Source organism: Sinocyclocheilus anshuiensis, unplaced genomic scaffold, assembly GCF_001515605.1.
Source record: "Sinocyclocheilus anshuiensis isolate Anshui unplaced genomic scaffold, SAMN03320099.WGS_v1.1 scaffold190, whole genome shotgun sequence".
NCBI lineage: Eukaryota > Metazoa > Chordata > Actinopteri > Cypriniformes > Cyprinidae > Sinocyclocheilus > Sinocyclocheilus anshuiensis.
In genome coordinates this window covers 881,638-903,450 of record NW_015547663.1, presented here as the reverse complement: position 1 = coordinate 903,450, position 21,813 = coordinate 881,638, and the positions used below count along the sequence as shown (strand labels likewise).

The 21,813-nt window shown below is 37.2% G+C and overlaps 1 protein-coding gene across 3 annotated transcripts in view; it reads left to right on the top strand.

Annotated features, from left to right (window-relative positions):
- LOC107702459 (vesicle transport through interaction with t-SNAREs homolog 1A-like) overlaps positions 1–21,813 on the top strand; it is a 136,852-nt gene that overhangs the window by 88,206 nt on the left and 26,833 nt on the right. For 2 of the 3 annotated variants that reach the window (XM_016504786.1, XM_016504788.1), the window contains one exon: positions 2,859–2,920. In XM_016504786.1, the coding sequence (XP_016360272.1) occupies positions 2,859–2,920 (62 nt within the window). Of the gene's footprint in view, positions 1–2,858; positions 2,932–21,813 lie in introns of all 3 variants that reach the window. The other variant, XM_016504789.1, reaches the window with a different exon arrangement.

Genomic DNA, 21,813 nt, shown 5'->3' with positions numbered 1-21,813 from the left:
ATCATCATTTAAATATATATATATATATATATATATATTCATTCTGTGATTATACTATATATACATATTTATTAGATTGTAATATGAAATTTTAAAAATTGTATCGGAAAAATCTTTATTTTTACCCAGCCGTATCGATAACCTTCAGGGCAATATAGACATAAATATGCCACGCTAAGATTGAAAGGTGTTGATATAGAGGACTGCTTGTGAGCTTTTTTGAGTGTCACTTCTCCTACCAGGTATCAGATGTCCTTCTCTCTACATCCTCATCCCTTTTTTACTCCCCCTCCTTACTTCAACCTTTATTTGTTACTTTATCCTCTGCATGTATAATCGTTTTTACCTTTCCATATCTCAGTCTATCCCTCCTATTTTGTTTGTCCCTGCCGTGTCTGCTGTCATTGTCTTACCTCTCTCTCTTTTTCTCTCTCACCCTCTCTTTCTTTCTAGAAGACAGGTATAGAGAGCTCAGTCAGGGGCCTCTCCGATGGCTTCTTATGAAGGATGCTTAAAGATCACAACATGGCAGTTGGGCAGGCAGCTCATTTCAAAGGAAATAAAACATTTCCTTTCAAAGGTGTGCTGTCTACGGAGAATAGCTCTCCTTCCCTGGAGCCCCGACTGGCCCTCACACTTTAAAGACATTTTGCCAGGCAGGAGAAATGGAGAGGAGAAAAGAAAAGAAAGCATGATAAGAAGACATTAGATGGAAAGAGCAATAAACTGCTTTTTGAGCGAAGGAAAGGGCAGATGAAAGAGTTTTTGGAGTGTCTCTTAACAATCAGTTCACTCAGGCTCTTTCAAACAGACGCACACAAACTAAGAGAGACGTAGTGCCTTGCAAGGACCACTATTACTATTGCTCATCCTCAGTGTATATGAACAAGCCTCTGACTTTGACAAATAACTTATCCTGCATGTCTTGAGTAAATAGTGCTGTTATGATTCCAAATGTTCAGGGTTGTGTTTTTTGAATGACGGATGTTAAAATGAGTGGAAAAATCCCATAGACTTGGGTATGTTTTTAATTCGTAATTTGGTTTCTTTGTTCTGAAATGGGGACTAAATTGCTACTGGGTTGCATTTTGTCCTGCAAAAGTCGCTGCTGCCTCATTGGTCAGAATGCTTTTTTTGTTTTTTGTTTTTTTACGTATTCTAGAGTTATCTCAAAGTGGTATTTCTGAATATCAAGATGGTTGGATGTCCAAGTTGGATGTTTTTTTTTGCATGATAAACATTAAAAGAAACGGAGGGAAATCCCACAGACTTTAGCTACTTTAGTTTCTAACAGAGACTAAATTGTTACAGTGTTGCATTTTATTCTGCGATTTGATTCACAATGTAACATTTCAAAAAGAATCAAAATTTGTCACATGGTCAGAATGTTTGTGTGCCATTTATATTACAGTGATTAGGTCAAAGCAGCATTTCCATCAAGATGTCAAGATGGTTCGAAATCCAATTCAGATGTTTTTGGCATTATTCTATGTTTTTACATTAAAAATCACATAGAGTTTTGGTTGTTTTCAGTTTTCATAGTCTGTTTTTCTTTGATCTCCCTGGCTGGGTTAGCTTTGACAAGGCATCGTTTCAAAACAGACCAAAATATGTAAAAAAAATAAAAAATATCATGTGTGCAAACTGCACCCTCATTCGTCAGAATTTTTCTGCATCCCTTGTTCCTGTTTTCACTTATAGTGGCTTTTTCAAATGTCAAGATTTCTATTTATCAATTTTTGGGAAAAGATTACAAGATTATTTTGATTCTGAATACAGTGACCAAACTTCATAAAGTCTAAAAATGTTGGCTTGTAATGTCTTTTTAAATGGGTAATATTCTTGTTTCTGGTTATGCTATGATTGTTGTTCATTGTATTTTTCTTTATTTAGGTTTAGGCCTGCATGACTCTAGCTCTTTTAACTCTATTCAGTAAAATAGAGGCATTGAATCGAGCTATTGGGAATCATCTTACCAAGACCATTTACTAGTCTGTAATCGGACCCTGCTCTAGATCTGCTGTACTGGTAATCTCTTTTGTTGTGGCTCTTGTTTTGGGTTCCTAATTCACATAGAGCTCCACCATGTGTTTTCGTGTTGGCACAACTCTGACCTGAGAGAGAAAGAGAGAGGGATTTTGGGAAAAGCCGAGGGAGCTCTCATGGGACAGATCCATCGCTGAGAGAGACATCAGGCAGCTCTTGGGCTGTTGGTGGTGCCAGAACCCAAACCCGCCTAAAACCACATCTGTCCCTGAGCCTGCCCGCTAACACACACACACACACACACACACACACGCACATACACATACATATGTCCCTGCTGACTGTGAGGACAGGGAAGGAGGCTTTCTCAAGGAGGCCAGCCAGAATCACATATCTGACGGCTGCCAGAGCTCTGGCTTCACTTCCATAGCAATGTTAGCATTCCTAAACACACACTCACACACACATACACACACATCTCCAGATGGATAGCTTTTACTTATGCGTCCCCCTACGTGAGACATATATTGAATGTAAAACATGCACTACCAGTCAAAAGTTTTTGAATAATTCAATTTAAATGTTTATTAAAAAGTCTCTTATGCTCACCAAGGCTGCATTTATTTGACCAAAAATACAGTAAAAACTGTAATATTGTGAAATATTATTACAGTTTATAATATTACATTTATTACAAACAGGTATTTTAATTGGTTTTGAAATTTGTGATGGCAAAGCTGAAACTTCAGCAGCCATTATTCCAGTTCTCAGTGTCTCTGACTGAAGTCTATAGACATTCTAAGCCTACTTTTATAGAACAAATTTTACATGACCTCTAATGTGGACATTCTCTCTTCTCTTTTTCTCCACAGCTGAGAGAGACGGACGCTAACTTGGGCAAGAGCTCTCGGATCCTGACCGGCTTGCTGAGAAGGTAAGAGGAAGGTAGGGACCGTTTCTGATACCTCTCTATGGATGTGTTTGACAGCGGCCCCATACCAATCCACTGCATGAACGCACAAAATTATTATGGGGGAAAATATGTGGAATTCTGGTTTTAAACTATAGGGTTCCCATAGAAACACTCATAGGCCTTTGTAATGCTTTACACTGAGTTGTGCACTTTCTTTAATATCTATTTAAAAGTAGAAATGTATTTTATTTATAGTTTATCGATAAGCATATTTTATACTTTTTTATTTTTATAAAGGTTTTTAAATTCACTAAGTTATTTATTTTATTTTTTAAATATTGATCTTTCAAAACTATGTAATATATAGTTAATATATAATATATAAAACACTAGCATTCAAAAAGTTGGGGTCTGAAGGATTTTTCAAAAAAAAATTTTTGCACACCAAAGCTTCATTTGATCAAACATATAGTAAAAAGTGGTAATAGTGTGAAATGTTGTTACAATATACAACATTATATATTTTAAAATGTTATGTATTTAAAGCAAAGCTGATTTTTAGCAGCCATTACACCAGTATTCAGTGTCACAGAAAGCATCCTAATATGCTGATTTGGTGCTTAATAGTATAAACATTTTTTATTATCAATGTTGAAAACAGTTGTGCTACTTAATATTTTGTGGAAAACATGATACATTTCTTTGTTAATTACAAAGTTCAAAAGAACAGTATTTTTCAAAACATTTTTTTGTAACTTCATCGTTTCGTAGATTTTTTGTTACTGTTACTTTTACATCTTTGTTGAATAAAAGTATTCATTTATAAGTATTTTTTATTTTTATTAAAAATCTTACTGACCCAAAGCATTTGAATGATAGTGTATGTATATACTGTATGTTCCTTATAGTGTGTGTGTATACTAGTTTTTTTTTCATTATCAATTATATATCAATATAATATATTATCTTATATATTACAATATATATATTATCAATATAATTTAATAAATCACGTATATTCAGATTCAGAGTTCTGGCATCTGCAGGCACAGATTCTATGTGGGGCCTAGTCATCATGCATTTGTTTTTTTTGTGTGTGTTTTTTCCAACACTTTTCTGCCCTAAAGCAGATCTAGTGTTCCTCCCACTATTCTGTCTTTATGTAGTATTGGCTTTAAACAGCAGAACTCATCATTCATATCAGCAGGCTGATGGGATATTGGCATTTTTCCCTGTGTGGTTGATGAGAGATAACTGAAGCAATGCACAGCCGCTCTCTCTCTGTCTCTCTCTCTCTATTCCACTTACTGTTGTTTTCTCCACCATCCTCATATCTCTCTCCTTCACACACACGCACAATTCAGTTCAACGTCTGTCACATCTCCGCTTTATAAAGTGCCTTTGCGCCCTTTCCTGAACCGTGACGATAAGGTTTTGTTTCTTTTTTTATTTTTTTGATTAAGAGTAATATGTAAATGACACCAGCTAAATTTAAAACCCCGGGGCCAGGAAGGAAGTGCCAATTGAAATAGATGCTTCAGTGATCGTAGACAATCAGGACGTGTGAGGCGAGCGAGAGGGAGAGGAGGAGACACACACAGAGAGAGAGCAAGATGCCGAGGACGCAGACTGTAACCAATATTTCTGCATGTCTCCATTTTGTCAAGTCTCATTAGAGGGGCCGCGGCCGCCGGGTGTCACAGAAGCTGTCCAGAAATCATTCATCATCCTCCTTTCCTTCCCTCCTCCCTCTGTCTCGCTCTTATTGCATCCCGTCCCGCCACTAAGTAAATAACACGCACTTATTTTTTCAATATTATCATAGTAATGTTAAAGTTCAGCTGTCACCTAATGGGAAGACTAAATCAGACGTAGCATTTAAGCAATGTAGTGCTGCAGTGAGGCCGCCTCAAATCAGGATTTATGAGCTTTTTCCACGTGCGCCGTCTTCCTTCAGCCTGCTGCCTTTCTGCATGAAGGCCCACCGCACCCCCCGTTCTTCCTGTCTGCCTTGTAAAGGCCTTCTCTCTCTCTCTTTCTCTAGATCTCTCTTCCTAACTTGTTTTTGCCTTTCTGTTTGAAAAAGTGCAAATAAAGCCTTCCTACATACATATTAAATCTGTGTTGCATCTCAAAGCCATTTGCAACAGAAAAGTAGCAAAGACAACAAATAGATGTTGGTTTACTTTTTTCTGGTGTGTTTTTTTTTAATAATTTTTTTTTAATACATTTTCTTGGCTTTTATTTAATTGCATGCTTGCTTAATCTTTGGACGTTTGATTAATAGCTTAATATATTAGATATTACTATTACTACACTGCATATGACTCTTTTTGGTTTTAGCCCCTAACCAGTGTTATATTCTATACTTAAATATTCTGTTATAGTGTTTTATTAATATTTTTATATTTTTTATTCACTTTTATATTTTCAATTGTAAATTTAGTTAATTTTTACATTTTCATTTTTATTAGTTGTTTTTTATTTGTATTTATTTATTTTCTATTTCTGTTTAACTTTAATCTGTTTATTTTTGTTTTAGCTTTAGAAATTTTAGAAATGTACAATTTTTCATCCAATATTTATATTTTATTTAGCTTTTGTTTAATGTAAATCATTTTTAATAGTGTTTAGGTTTATATTTAGTTTACAAGAACAACACTGCCCCTAACCCTAAGTACTAAGTTTAGCTGTGTACCTTGTCCTGTGGCAAGATACCTCAAATAATGAGGATTGATTTAGAAAGGTGTAATATGATCTTAGTGATCAGACCTCAGACTTTTACTTGGGTGGTGATAAAACATTGAAAAAATCCCAAAGAGTTACACTGAAAGATGACTTCAGGGGGCAGTCTTTTAACTTGGGCCAGTGAGTGTCCACCTAGCAACCATCCAGAACCTTAGCAACCACTTAGGAATAACCCTAAAATGTTGGAGTTATGTAAGATCATATCTCCTTTCCTTTTTTTATAGGTACATAATTTGGTGTCTTGGAAAATCACTTTACATTGTATATATTCTTGATTGTGAAAATAATACATTTACATATTTTAATTTAGATTAATTAAAAGCAGAAGCTAAAATGATCAAATTAAACATTTCCATTTCTTTGTTTTTAGTTATCCATCAGTTAGCAAGTTGCGCAACACTAACTGGTTAAGAAAAACTTTTTATAATAATAATAATAATAATCTTTATTATTTTTATTAAGGACAAGTGATCACAGTAATGTGCTACATTTTTTTAATTAGGCATTGAGGAAGAGGGGTAAAATTTTTCATAACAGCGACAAGTTTTGTAAAGCAGCATGCATTTTCTTCAGAAAATGTACAAATCTGCTTTTTAAAAATCTGCATCGTCTTTTCTCAGGGTCAAAGGGCTTTTGACTTTGTATTTTTCTCAAATGGCTGTACAGTATGATTTAATCCTTTGCTTGCGCTGGGTACAGATGTGAGGGTAATTCAAATGAAAGCGAGGTGAACTTGACTCCCCGCGGCGCTACGTAACCTGATTATCTGCATTGGCCTTTGTACGCACACTCACTTACTCCATGGGTTGTGTTTGTCATGGTGAGGTTCACAGGCTCTCAGCTGTGAGTTGAGGACAGAGCATTAGCCCGTCGCGATAAATATTGTTGTAAGATGGAGACAGAGAGACCCGCGCCGCACCAGATGTTTACCCTGAGTGGAGAGCACTGTGTGGGTGAGGATGACTCCAAATATGTGTACTCTGTGATGCTTCCGCTCCGAGGACACTGCGTGCATTTTGAGCACAGCTCCTGTTTTCATCCCCGACTTTGCAGAGTTCAAACAAATCTGTTTATAATACACTGGTATCAAATAAGAGATGCGTATCCCAAAAGGTTTTTAACAGAGGGATTTAACAGTGACACATCTCTGATAGTCTGGTAATTCAGCCCTTAATCAAAGTAAACTCACATCATGACAGGCAAAGCAGTTTTACTCTCCCGGTCCTCTCGTTCTCTCGCTCCCTGAGCAGACTACTGAGCTGGGCCGTCTCGTGCTCCAGCTCGCTCTAAATTATTAATGGCCAGCTTCAGAAACTCCTGAGGGTTTTAATTATATTGTCATGGTCATACTCATCTCATTAACTTTTAATGGCGATGCCTGCTTAAAGAAATCATAATATTATTAAAGAATAATCATACCAGTTAAAACATTTGCCTTGATGACGGATTGTTTAATACACAAGTTACTGGACTCAATCGAGCCTTCAAAGCAGCCTTGGAGGAGGGCTGAAGCAGCATGAGCAATGTGACCTTGCACTAGAAGTTCTTAGACATACAAACTTACAGTTAGAAGTAGTTTGGTAGATTTGTTTTGCAAGAGTAAGATGTATTAACAAGGCTTGAATCTTTTAAAGGTTTTAAAGGGATAGCTCACCCAAAAAAAGAACATTCTGTCATTATTTACTCACCCTTATTTTGTTACAAACCTGTATGACTTTCTTCTGATATTGAAAATACAATGAAATTCAAAAGGGTTCCATTGTTTGTTGTTTGGACACCAACGTTCTTCAAAATATCCTATTTTGTGCTACACTGAAGAAAGATGATCATACAGGTTTGGAATGACATAAGGGTAACTCATTTTTGGGTGAACTATTCCTTTTTAGTCCTGTTAACACATAGCCTAATGTGAATAAACGAGAGTGGCCCTTTACATCTGGCAATAAATGCACACAAAATGCAAATCAGACAATATTAAATCACAAAAAAATCAAATAATCACTGACATATTACGTTAAAAGTTAACTCAAATATTTCTAACTTTTACAAAAAATGTAAAACCATTGATAGGTCATTTAAAATGCTTTCCGTGATTTCATTCGTTTCAAGTTTTATGGTGTGTGCACACCAAACGCTAATTTAATTATTTGCGTGAGTAGATTACATACAAAGTCAGTGCAAAGACACGAATAGACGAGAAGTCGTGCCGGGCGACGTGTTTGCCGTGAACACACAAAAATTTCAACTCGAGTGGAAAATTTGTACAACACGTTGTTGTGCAAACCTATCAGCAAAATGCTTATTGACACTTTCGGTTTGACACATCCGGTTGTACCAGAAAATGGTTTTTATTGTTTTTATGTTTTTATTCGCATGAGTGACATGAAAAACATTCCACAAGTAATCTAGAGTGAGTAAAGTGATGCAAATATTAGCTTCGCTTTTGGTGTGAACACACCATTAAATCACTAGTTTTGGGAGAGAAATGAGACAAAAATGAGATTTCCATGTGTATTCCAGTGAACTCATTTGTTAAATAATCGGATGTTGTTGAATAAATTGAATGAACAAATTACAAGAGCTCAGTATCTTCTGTCCTTCTAGTTGTGTTTTGATTGCAATGCATCTTGGCTGCGTATAAACCTGGCTTTTAAAGTTCATCACTTAAAGGGATAGTTCACCCAGAAATGTACAATTCTGCAACCATTTCCTTCCCTTCACATAATTTCAAACCAGCATGACGTACTTTTTTATGTGCAACACAAAAGAAGATATTTTATCAAATGTTGGTAACCAAAAAAATTATCAAAATATCTTCTATGTTCAGCAGAAGAAATAAAGATTTATAGGTTTGAGATGACTTTAGGGTGAGTAAATGATGACAACTCTAAAATGCAGGCTAAGGCCAGGTGTAAAGAAATCCATTGTTTTGTTTTATCATCATATTTTTTGTGCAGACTCGGTATGAAAGGGCCTTTAACCTCAAAATGGCCGTGATGGTGTCCTTATGGCTTCAGAACTAGAGTATGGATTAAGGCCTCCTGCTGATGTGGACGGAGAGCGAGAGAGCAAGAGAGAAGGAAGGGTAGTGTTGTGATCAGTGCCCAGCGCAGAGCTCCTGCTCATCCTTCCCGGCCTTCCACGGAGACCAGGGGCCTGATTCCGCATGCAGGTGGTCGAGTCAGTCGCCAGGCAGATCAAAAAGTCAAACCCCTGGGTGGACCTCCCTTTGAAATGGGAATGGGGCAGACATATCAGACAGAAAACATAACCAAGCCCCGCACCGCAGAACAGCTCCATATTCATGGCCCAGCTTAGAGGAGCCAGGCCTCAATCTTCTGAAGAAGCCCTCAGTACAGCTGGACACTGATTAAGACATCAGGTCCTACGCGTCTCTGGGTGCGAACACGCACACTTACCTTGGGTATTGTGCGTTAACAAACGACAGGAGCGACTTACACTCCCCCCCCCTTTATGAAATATTCATATTCATAATGCATTACATGTGAAGCAGAGTAGCTCCGACTTTGTACATCCCGAACAGCTGTAACACTTCTCTGTCACTAAGCGCTCTGATCCCAGCAGCGATTAGATCAGTAGACATGGTATTGTGAGAGGTGAGCCACACTGTCACCACTCTCTCTTCCTTGATTTTCCTCTCCATCTCCCTTTGTTTTCGACGTTCTGAGAGTCGTCATCGGCGCGGCGTGATTGCAGACGAGAAAGAAGGGGAGGGAGGGAGACCCGAATGTGGCTGTATTCTGGTGTTTGCCAGTCCCATTAAACAGACATTTGCAAACAATGTCAAGAGGGAGGAGATCAAAGCGCGAACCCCAGAAAAGTGGGAGCTCTGATGTCCTGAAAATCTCCAAATTTAGACTTCCACCGTATTGGCTCCCAGTTCCTCTCCCAGCTTGGAATATTAACGATGTGCTATGTAGGTCATATAATTAATGTGATTCAGGAGCACCAGTGGGCTGTTGAGGGATGCAAATAGAAAGAGTCTTGGGGGCCCTCTTGAAGTCTTGTTATGAAGTTGAACAAAAAGATTTGATATTATTTTTAATTGGAGCTGAAAGATATAACAAATTATAGTTCAGTGTGTATTTTCCCTCTTCTCGCTTGCCTTTTATTCTTTTATTTATTTGGCTTCTCCCTCGTTCTGCAAAGCGAGGGGAAAAGCCTCGTTAAGATGCTGGAGCCGAGGGAGCAGGGTGGAGAAGTGATGGGGGCACAGCTCTCTTTCTCCCACACATTCACTCCCGTCCTTGCAAACAAACTCCTACACGCAGTTCGCCGTATAGTTTTGCGCAAGTATGAAATTCTTTGACATCAAGGTCTGCTGTCAAAATCATAATGAACGGCTGATATAGGCTGAAGGAAGAACAAAGCTTGTTGAAAAGCAAAATCGTAATTTTACTCTAAATTTATCAGTTGTACAGGTGAGGTGTGTACGCCTCTCCAAACTAGCCTTTATAAGAAGTGCTGGTATTCTTTTCTTTTTTTTTTAAGAAACGTTCACATCAAGGACGATAACTATAATAACTATGAAGTTTCAATAGTAATTCTAATTATGAGAATAGGAAGTCCACGTCACATCTATAATGATAATGACATTATTATAATGACAGTTTGTTTCTTTGTTGTAACAGATTTGGAAAACATAATTTACTCAACAATTGGATCTTCTGCAGTGTATGGGTGCCGTGAGAATGAGAGTCCAAACAGCTGATAAAAACATCACAATAATCAATAAGTAATCAACATGACTCCAGTCCATCAATTAATGTCTTGTGTGTTTGTAAAGAGACAAATTCATCTTTCCTCACTTTAAACTGCAACATCTGGTTACTGTTTTCGATTAGAAACTACGCTTGATTTGTGTTGCATATTTCTGTCCTGATTCAAACTTTTTCACTGGAGAAAGCATTAATGGATGGTGGACTCACTCAGCTTTTCACTTCACAAGATGTTAATTGATGGAGTCGTATGGATTACTTGTGGATTATTGTGATGTTTTTATCAGCTGATTGAACTCTCATTCTAACGGCACCCATTCACTGCAGAAGATCCATTGGTGAGCATTGCTAAATTTCTTCAAATCTGTTCCGATGAAGAAATAAACTCCACTAAATTTTCATTTTTGGTTTCTTTAAATAGTTTGCACATTTAAAGCAACCAATGACATAACTGCAGCATGTGCTTCTAATAAACAGAATGTCATCGTGCTTCGGTGTCGGCGCTAATATAGTTATTGTTATAGCTGTCTTCAGTTACCATCAGATTTTTTGCTATTTTGATTCTGTGATCAGCCATTTCCCCCTTCATTGAGCTTTGAGATCCAGAGATCCAGAACAAGCCAAATTTCAGAGCTTGGAGCCCTTTCCATCGGTGACTGTCTCCAGGGCAGCAGGTCCCTCCCCGTGTGTGCTCCTTTCTCAGCATTTCTCTGATTTCCTTTCCGAACAGCTGTGGTGAACTCCGTGTTCTACATTTGTCGTCGCCGGAGTGGTATGAATCACACTGCCTCTGGAAACCATGTTTCACCACTATGAATGTTGGTTTGGCTGATGCTACGAGAACGCTACCTGTCTGAGAACCAGGTGTTTGGTGCTATAGTCATGTGGGGTTGTTTTTAGAGTTTGCTAGGCCTCTTAATTCCAGTAAAGATGGTAACGCAGCTGCGTGTAATGACATTCAAGATAATTTTGTGCTTGCAGTTTTTTGGCAACAGTTTGGGGAGATCCCGTTTCTGCTCCACATGACCATGCCCCATGTGCAAATTGATGTCCGTAAATAAATAATCCAGTTTTTCCATAAAAGTCCTTTATGGAAGAACTTGACTAGCTAGACAAAGCCCAGATTTGTACCCAACTGTACATTTTTGAGATAAATTGAAACTTCTAGCCTCAATGATGTTTTGTCTATGGTGGATTTTTTTTTGCATATGGTTGTGGTAAAAAGTTAAAATCAAAACCATGTTCACTTACAACATGTTTGTATTCTTTAAAATTAGCTTGTTACATCCAGTCAGTTATGGAGTGGCACAACTGAATTAAAGTGAAGTGCCGTTGATAAGTGTGCGTATGTGTGTCATGGAGCGTGGTGACATGCATCTGCAAGATTTACTACTGTAACTGAGTATCTTGTTTCTCTCCTGGTCACAGCTCTGGCTCAGGCCTTTTAGACGCTGGGGTGTTTTGTACACTTCAGGAATGCTGCGTGTCAGGTTTATTTTGGACAGCAGATACTCTTGAGCATCTTGTGTGTCACAACATTTCAGTTCAGGTGTCTGGAGCTAACATAGTCTTAGCTAGTCAAATGTGCGAATGTGTGTGTGTATGTATAAATATAAAAATATATATCAATGCACTATTCACCTCTAACCTTTTTAAGACCTTCCTGTTTCTGTCAAACAAGGTAACTGACCCCTCCAAACATACATTTTAGCCTATGTTTAAGTGATATGAGTTTTTCAGTGCCTGAATCTACAAGCATGAAATAATTAGTTCAATTAATTAAATTTAATAATAAGTGAATAAGTATATATACATTTAAAGTACTACTGCAGCCATTATTCCAGTGTTTAGTTTAGAGCCTTCCAAAATCATTCTGAAGTAATATGCTTATTTGGTGCTCAAGATTTTTATTTATTTTTTTTTATTATTTTTATTATATGTTGAATACAGTGTTGATGTTTAACATTTCATTTAACTGTGATACTTTTTTTCAGGATTCTTTAATGAATTGAAAGTTTAAAATAAAATAAAAATCATTTTTAACATTATACATTTCTGTTAGTTTTACTGTTACTTTTAAATCAGTTTAATGCATTCTTCGTGAATAAAAAAATCTTAATTTCTTTCCAAAAAAAAAAAGAAAGAAAATAAATTCTTACCACAAACCTTTGAATGGTTGTGTATATACAGTGCATGCATAATTATTATGCAAGTTAATATTCTGGTCATATTTTTTTTTACCAAGCACATTTCACCAATTCCACCACATCAATCTTAATAACTACAATTACTTTTGTATTTAATCATTTATAAGTGATATATAATTGTTAACAAGGGCTGGAAGTGAAAAATGCTTTATACTCAGTTGTGCGTAATTATTAACCAGGTTTTCTTTTACAGGCAAAATGCACCAAAAAAGAGATTGAACTCACACTGAAAAGTCATGAGAAATATTCAAAACAAATGCAATACAGAAACTGCTAAATTAAATCATGACCACTGGACAGCGAAATGCTCATTGGGTCATTGGGCTTTAGACAATAGATATAAGCTTCTACTTGTTTCTATAGTCATCCTGTTTATTCGTAGATAAAGAACTATATATAATTGATTTAAAATACCATAGTATTTTATTGTAGTATTTATCGACCTTGTCATTGCATTAATTGACCGCTAATTGGCTTTATTGGTCACAACGATAATATCATGCATCAAATTTATGTTTTCGTTTTAAAACAGTGATTCAAATGAGCAAGTTTCATGGGTAGAGACTCTCTCTGCATGTTGTTCATGCTACTTTTATATTCGATAATGAGTACTGATGGCTCCATAGTGTGTGTGTGTATTTGTGTGTATACCGTCAATGTGTAAAGCTGTAAAGTTTCATGAGCATCTAAATGAAGAGTGTGTGAATGTGTATGTGCAGCAGGCTGCCGGGAAGTTGACAGGCCTCTGGATAAACCCCTGTGGCACTCACACACCTCAGCCTCATTACCCACTGCTGAGAGCATCATGGGTAACAGTGACACTTAAACTGTGTGTCTTTCCCACTCCTATTAGTGTGTGCTGATTGCCTGCTTTGGAAAGCACAGACATGTTTGGGCTGCAAACAAACTCAGGACTGACATGTTAAGTGATGAGTTCTTACATTCGGGGTACATCAGTCTGAAAGAGAGAAAAGCGCACATTGATATGTCCTCGACATTATACTAGCAGCATCTATTTAGGGAATTTTAGGGAAGGAAAATAACAGTATAGGACAGGAGTCTATTTTGTGACTCAAAAATGTGTGTGTACATGCATATATATATATATATATATATATATATATATATACACTGTATATATACATGCATATATATACTGTATATATATAAAACCATGGCTGTATAAGTAATACAACAATAATGGTTAGCATATTTTTTATGATGCTGTGGTGACTGAATGCTTCAGAGCAATTGGTATTTTACCCTTGAAAAGATTCTGCCTTCTACACCTTTACGTCAGCCGATCTTTTCCACTTTTCCAATTATTAAACTCGGTGGGGTCAACGTGTACGACATTGGAGTGACGGGCTTCTCCTCCTCTGTCGTTTCCGACCTCGTAAAGGTATCGCTCGTCAGGGTGTTAGCCGCGCTGTTCTGAGATCAGTGACTCTGTCCCCCCTTGAAGTGGCTGCAGTGTCATTCCAAGGGCAGGGTGGCGTTTGATCTGGTGTCGGGCGGCTGTCACTGCACAGGGCCCTGTGACTGTCCTGCGGGGAAGGAGACAGACATCACCTACCTACCTTCAATAAAAACTTCCTCGGGAACTTTTTGATTGACAGTCAGGAAGGCATTCGTCCTGACGATCAAGTTTTTTGCCCTCTGTTGTGTTTTCTGCGCTAATACGTGAAGAGATTAAGCATATTTTCTGTCTGGTCTAGTGAAACTGAAAAGGGGGCTGGGTGTGTGTGTTTATTTTTTGTATCTTTATTGAGTATATTTTAAGTTTGTTTATCTTTATTGAGGTAAGTAATTCACAGCAGACCCATTCAGTGTTTTGGGGTGAGTTTGAGCATCCATCAAGATGTAAAGTATAATGAGGCAAAGACATGGTATCACTATCCTTTCTCTCTTGGTGTTTGTCTCTCTCTCTCTCCCCTCTGATTTTATTGAAAGCCCATCATAATGCTTAATAGCAACTCTTCTACTGGGCATTTTTGAGGAGTTGGACCCTATCATGTTGTTATATGCATATGGTGTATATGCATGGTATATGGCATGTCATACCTTTTGCCTGGATCTCAAGATTTTTCAGCCTCTAAATCTGCCTTTTTTTCCTCAATCAGAAGAACCATCATTGCAGCTATTGTAGCCAAATTAGATTCAAAATGCAAGAATTAAACAAGTTAAAAATTTGTTAAAAATAAGGATGATTTCCTTACTGTTCTTCTGAAGACAAAAATAATTTCTTATATATAATATAACAATGTATAATAATTATATATAATATATATTATACTGCATGTATGTATATACAAATTACAATTTCTATATTAATTGTCTATATTGGATGGGATAAATGCAGAGCACTAATTCCTAGTATGGGTCACCATACTTCGCCACATGTCACGTCACTTTCTTTTTTTCACTTTCATATACACACACAAACACAAACACGATAGATAGATAGATAGACAGACAGACGGACGGACGGACGGACGGATAGATGGATAGATGGATAGATAGATGGGCAGCTTTTGACATCTTGACATTTTTTTTCTTGACACTTTGACATTCTGTCATTAGGATGAATTAAAAGAATTTGCCTGAATTCACCCTATTGTTTGGTCCCATATTTGTTTAAGTTTTTGAACTGGTTATTTTCTCATCCAGTTTTTTGAGCAGACACCGTCTCACTTTTCACTTCGGATGAAACTCCCCTGGCACCGCAGCATCCTGTGCCTGTATTGTTTTTGAAATGAACAGCAGGAAGATGTCAAGACAAAGGTGAACAAGCAGGGCTAGTGACTCTTCACATTCAGTCTCCTAGAGAAAGAGGCATAGCTGCTTCATATGCATATACTTCATTTCAACCCTCCATAAGCTTTCAGACTTCTTTGTTTTTTTTTGTCTTTCATATTTTCTCTTCCAGACCCCCACCCCCCTCCCCGCCTTCCTTCACTGGTCCAATTAATGTGTTTGTGTTTAAATTAATAAGTGAATTGATAAAAAATCTCAGTGTCAGTGGGTGACAGGTTTAGCGTGTGAATGTTTGTATGCGTGTGTTTTGTTTTGGAGAGAGCGAGAGAGCTCACGCTGAAGGCCCTGAGGCATGTAAGGACTTTATGGCTCACCTCATACGCTCATTAAAGCTGTTGTTCGGCTTTTGTTGCATAATTACTTAATGGCAGCTTTAAAAAAGGCTTCACTGTCTTTGACTGACAGCGTATGGCTCTTACGGGTTATCTTTGTCTCCTAAAGCTGTCTTTTTGTCTTTGGCAGAACTAAAGCAAGGTTGCTTTCAACATCTCTACGAGGCAGTGTGTTGACGGGGACGTGGAGTGTGTCGTTTCCGCTTGTACCAATGTACTACTGATGTTCGTTTTGAACGACTTGTGCAGTTTGACGTCCCCGTATTCATTTTTTTACTCACAGGAAGTGCACATGATAGGTCAGGGATTAGTTATGTAAAAAAAAAAGTCTACAGTTTGAGTTCAGATGGACTGTGGTAACTCTTTTCTTTCATGCGGCCTTGTGTTGATCTCCTTTTTAATGTATTTTTTGAAATACCTGAACTCAGGACTGTTTGATTTGGTAGCTGATACATCTCTAAAGTATTCTGACCTTTTCCCTGCACTTAAAAAGGCAGATCCCGAATGCTCAGGGAGGGCCGGATGCATTCTGGGTAATGCAATGTTGCCATATTTAGGTCATAGTTCATGGGGATCTTTCCTCCTAAACTAATGAACTGAAGTAACCTCTCTAAACAACTCACTCATTTTTTACTCCACAAATTGTTCAGGCATGACCGCTGAGAAATGTCCTCCTAATACTATTGGATTATGAGAAAGTGGTCCACACAGATACTAATGCTTTATAGCAAATGCTGTTGCACAGGAACTGGCTAAAAAGTTTTATTTGGTTTGTTTGCAGCCCGCATGGAAATATAAAACTTGTCTTTTCAATGCATTCTTGCGGCCTTTCTGTTGTTGCTTAGTTTTATGGGATATAAAATCCTAACATAAGGCAATGATTTTCAAAGATGTGCAAAGTAACATTACTGTTCCTTAATAGGTCTTTCTTTAATGTCTGTCAAATGTAATGTCATGAAATTTCAATTTTTTTATAAATACTATGTATATGAATATATGAATATTTTATATAAAATAAGAATATGATACAAAAAATGCAATATATAACTACTTTGTGTTAATATAATAATACAAAATAAGAATTACATAAAATTGTAAAATTTTTATTAATTATATTAGATTATATTCAGTTTCTGTTGGATTGTTTTTTTTTTTTTTGAAAGAAGTAATTTATTTGGTCAAAAATACAGTAAAACAATAATATTGTGAAATAGTATTACAATTCAAAGTAACAGCTTTCTATTTGAATATATTTGTAAATATAATTTATTTCTTTAATGACAAAGCTGATTTTTCAGTAGCTACTATTTTTGTAATGTTCAAGTATTAATACAGACTTCAGTGTCACATAATCACAGTTGTGGAAACTGTAATACATATTTATTTTTTAATTTTTATTTTTATTTTTTGATTATGATGAATAGAAAGTTCAAAAGAACTGCATTCATTTGAAATATAAATCTTTTGTAAAATTATAAATGTCTTTGCTGTCAATTATAATAATTTTAGTCCCATTTAATGAATAATTAAAAAAAAATACTTTATTACATTTTACAATTTCATTGAAAAAATAACTTTCACAAAAAAATTATTTTTAGACTTTTTAGATTCTTTTTAGACAGGTATACAATTTTAGACTGTATACCTGTTGATGGGCTCTAGCATGAAAAAGTTTGGAAAACCCTGACATAAGGTAATTTACTTTAAAGTATTCATCTTTATAAAGTATGAAAATCCCATCTTGTTGCTTTCTGCTTGCCTTAGTGTTCTGTGGATGCGTACCGATCCTGAGTCAGTTGTAATTACAGGCACCGTATGCTGGCACAGACTAATGACAGGTCTGTGGCCTGTGTGCTTTTGTTTGTTTGGAGTACACTGCTCCACAGTCGGGTATCTTCCCAGCTGGCAGTGCGTGCTGGCCCTTGGCTGAGTGTCTGGGTTGGAGAGGCGGCCGGTTCTGGTGCTACACCAGGCCTTATGCCAGCTGGAGACTAGACTCCTCAATCTCCACTGCTCTCCTCCTTTCTCCACTTTGACAGCGGAGCTTACTTGCTCGTTCTGGAGCTGGCAGCCTCCCATGGCAACACCCACATTTGTTTGCACCTCCAGGGTCAACAGCACCCTGTCGCTACCTGTCTTCCCAGATCACACCTCTCTCCCAAATCTGCGCCAACGCCCAAATTGAAAAGGCCCTTTTGCAAGATCCTCCACAGGGATTTACTAAGTGCTTCTGTCTTTAATCCAGGCTATTTTGTGATTGAGTATTATTGACTTGATTTACTCAAGCCTCACTCCTAATATAAGTTTGGAACGAGCAAAATCATATAAGCTCAAAATCAACATGACATCCAAATGATCCCTATTTACTTTCAATAAAAATGTTATTGTGCATGATTCATTAGTGCATGTGGCACTTCACAGTAAGATTCGTTTTTTAACATTATTTAATGCATTAGCTTTTGATGAACTTTTTAAAATTATTTTTCATTGTTATATTATTTTTTAATGCTATAAAAAACCTTGAACATATTTTATAGCATTACCAAAAGTCTTCATTGAATGAAATTACTTCACCTCTAAAACATTGTTTTTGTTAACTATAACTAAAACTATTGAAAGCAGTTTTTGTTAATTGAAATAAAGCTGAAATTAAATAACATTTAAATATTAGATGAAAACGTAAACTTTTAAAAAACGTTTTAGCCCCAAACTGAGATAAATTAGTTTAAGTACAAAAATGAAAAATAAAATGAAAGCTAAATACAAGTTTTGGGGGGGAAAACAACAACAACTAAGAAAAAAAAATGACAAGAGCACATAACAAAATTGGTGCCAGCTGTTTTTGAGGAAGTGAAATTCTGGTATGGAACACCCACAATTTAAGATCCAATATTTCTCAACGGGCAAAATCCTGTCCTTTTTACCTGTTTCATTTCTGTTTCACTCAGAAATATGTTACATTATGGAAGTAAATTGGGTTTGAAAAGTAGCATTGACATTTTGTTTTATATTGACTTGGACAATGACAGGACGAGATGAATGCAGAATTTTCACATTTTCTCTTCTTATGATAGAATTACTTACATGGAAATACTGCATGAACGTGAATGTGAAAGTTGTAAGCTTCTTATGAGCTGATTTGGCTGAGTTTTAACTTACTTAACGGTTGTAATGACCAGAGTAAGAGCTGGATTGGACACTGTGGCATTTTGTTGACAGTGAGTGAGGTCATACAAACATTCTGTTCCGTTCTCTCTTAAATCCAGAGGCTAAGTGTAATTGACATGACATGGCCAGTGACACGCACGCTCACACATTCTCGAAGGAATGGGCTTCGTTCACAAGAGCTCTGTAATTAAATATCCTCCCCAATTCAGGTGCCAGCATCTCTCTCTGACTCTCTCTCTCTCTCTCTTTCAAATGACCATCCATAGCTGAGTGTTTGTGCATGCCTTCGTGTATGCATGTGTGTTTGGTGCGTTGCGCTGAAGAGTAGAAATTTCTGTTTGTTCACATGCATATCCATCCAGAAGTCTCTGGTGACCCGGTCAGTCCGTTTGTATATTTCACTGTTTGTTTGGTTACGACGATGCTTCCTGTCTGCTCGCCAGTGCACGGGAAGAGTCAGCGGTGATGGCGCCAGGGCTAACGTTGACAAGAAGTTATGAAGAGGTTGTCAGGACATTAGCCCCATTGGCCTGGCAGGCCCATGTCACTTTCCCAGCCTGTTTGCTGATGGGGTTCAAATCCCAAACCTCAGTTGACCTGAGTACATACCTGCTCATCACACACATGTGAGCATGCACTTTCCGGAGACATTTTTGCCATGTTGCCAGACTGTTTGCTTGCATGAATGGCAGACACAGAGAGGTTCCGTTCCTGCGTTTTAAGCCAACCTCGCTGGTGGACTTAAGCTTTATTTAATAAGATGTGGATGCGTAAAGTCCTGTCTAAAAACTGCCCTGTGGTCAAGCATTTTAGGCTTCACATAAACCATCTTAAACACTGCTTTCCTTTCACAAATCTTTCATTACAGCTTTTGGTAGCGCATGAAGCAAAGAGCAAATGCAAGGCGTCCCGAGAACAAACAGTGCAATATGAGTATCAAGACATTTTGTCCTGCCTTAATGTTCTGTCACATCAGTCAAATCAGAATAGACCCTATTTATTTTCTAAATACATGTTCTTGGTTATATTGTGCATGTTGTTCCAGAAAAGAACTCTGTCTGTCTGTCGTTCTATTATTCTATTGTTTGATCTGTCTCTGACTGTCTATCTCTCTATCTATCTATCTATCTATCTATCTATCTATCTATCTATCTATCTATCTATCCGTCTGTCTGTCTATCTATCTATCTATCTATCTATCTATCTATTGTTCTATCGTTCTAGCTATCTATCGTTCTATCGTTATTTGTGTAGTATGTGTAATATGTGTGTAATATTGTAGTCTTTGGGCATCATATTTACTAGGGCATATTCCCTCAGCTTATTTTGCTTTCACTGTGTGCTTTTCTTTTAGTCAAGTAGTAATGCTTGAGTGTGTATTTTGGTTCATTCCACACTAGATGCCCCAGCCTTGGACTCCCATCCAGAGAGTGAGAGTGGCATGTATTGTCTCCTGCCAGTAATCAATCAATGGATGGAGTGTTAGCGTGCTCCCTTCACCTCTCTTCATTCTGGCCACCTCACTGTAGTTCTGACACTGGAAGTGTCTTACCAGATCTTACCAACACCAATCAGCGCCTCTTTTACCCATTTGAAGGCTTCATTTATTTACTCCTGTTTTCCCTCATTGGGATATTGTAACAGGAACCCTCAAGGTTTCTATTCATGTCGTTCCTTCGCTCTCGAGTCGTTTTCTTTCTCGTCGTTGTGTCTTCAGTTGTTTTGTTTAGTCGTGGCTTCTTTGTGAGGTTTATCTTTCTGGAGCTAGGGTCTCTCCTCAATTCAATAGGCTCACTCTAGCTGTGCCTGGATGATGAGCAGGCCAGGGCTATGGCGCTGAGTTGCGCTGCATTGTGGTCCTCTGAACGGAGTCTTTGTGATGACCCTTCCTCATAGACCAGTACAAAGAGAGCAGTGAGGACCGGTCCACTGCAAGCCCACAACAGTGAGAGACTCCCAGACCAGCATATAATGGCCAGAGACACGTGCCATTGTTTTGCATCTTCAGTCCACCCTGCAAGTAATAGCTCTGATTTACATGTATCTCTCTATTATTTCATTTAAAGACCCCATGAATCGAAATTGGACTTTTGTGACTTTTAGTCCATGTCTGATAGCTTTGAGGTTTCTATAGTACTATGAGAAAGTAAGTGGAAATTACACAGAAGTGAAAACTGAGCACAGCTGTTTCAAGAGATCTTTAAAAGAATGGGTGCATTTTTTCTCTTTCAGAATGCTTTAAATTAACTATTCAATTTATGGTCTTCCTCTAAGTAATGGATGACATAACCCATATGGAGATTAACCTTTTTGCTCATAAAGTCATTCAGCGTTTAATCTGTGGTCATTAGCTTTCAACAGTTTTCCTACTTTTTATTCTCCAGTCTCTTTTCTGTTTTCTTCTCTTGATGGCTGTTCTGCTCTTGTCTCAACACCACACAAAATTTACACTGGGGATTTTCAACGCCACCTCCCACTTGACTGTTGATGTGATCCCAAGGAGACAATTTTTGTTGGCCCCCAGTGCTATTAGTGTTTACATGAGGCCACAGGCCGTGGTAATGAATGTCTTCTGCTTGTTCCAGTTGACTGCGGGCGCTGATTTGAGTTAAAGAACTAGAAGACCAGACTGGAAGTTTGATGTTCATTTAAAAAAAAAAATGTTATTTATTCATTTATTTATTTACGTTTTATTTCATTTTTAATATTTATTAATTTAGTAAACACTTATATCCAAAGTGACTTATAAATAAGGGACAACATCAGCTATTTTTCATACAGTAATATATTTGTCATAATACAGCCAGCGATATTTGTAGTAAATAAAAAAACATATATTTTTATATCCAATAAAATACATTCAAGTAAATGAGTTGATGTCTTTATTGTAGATTTAATAAATA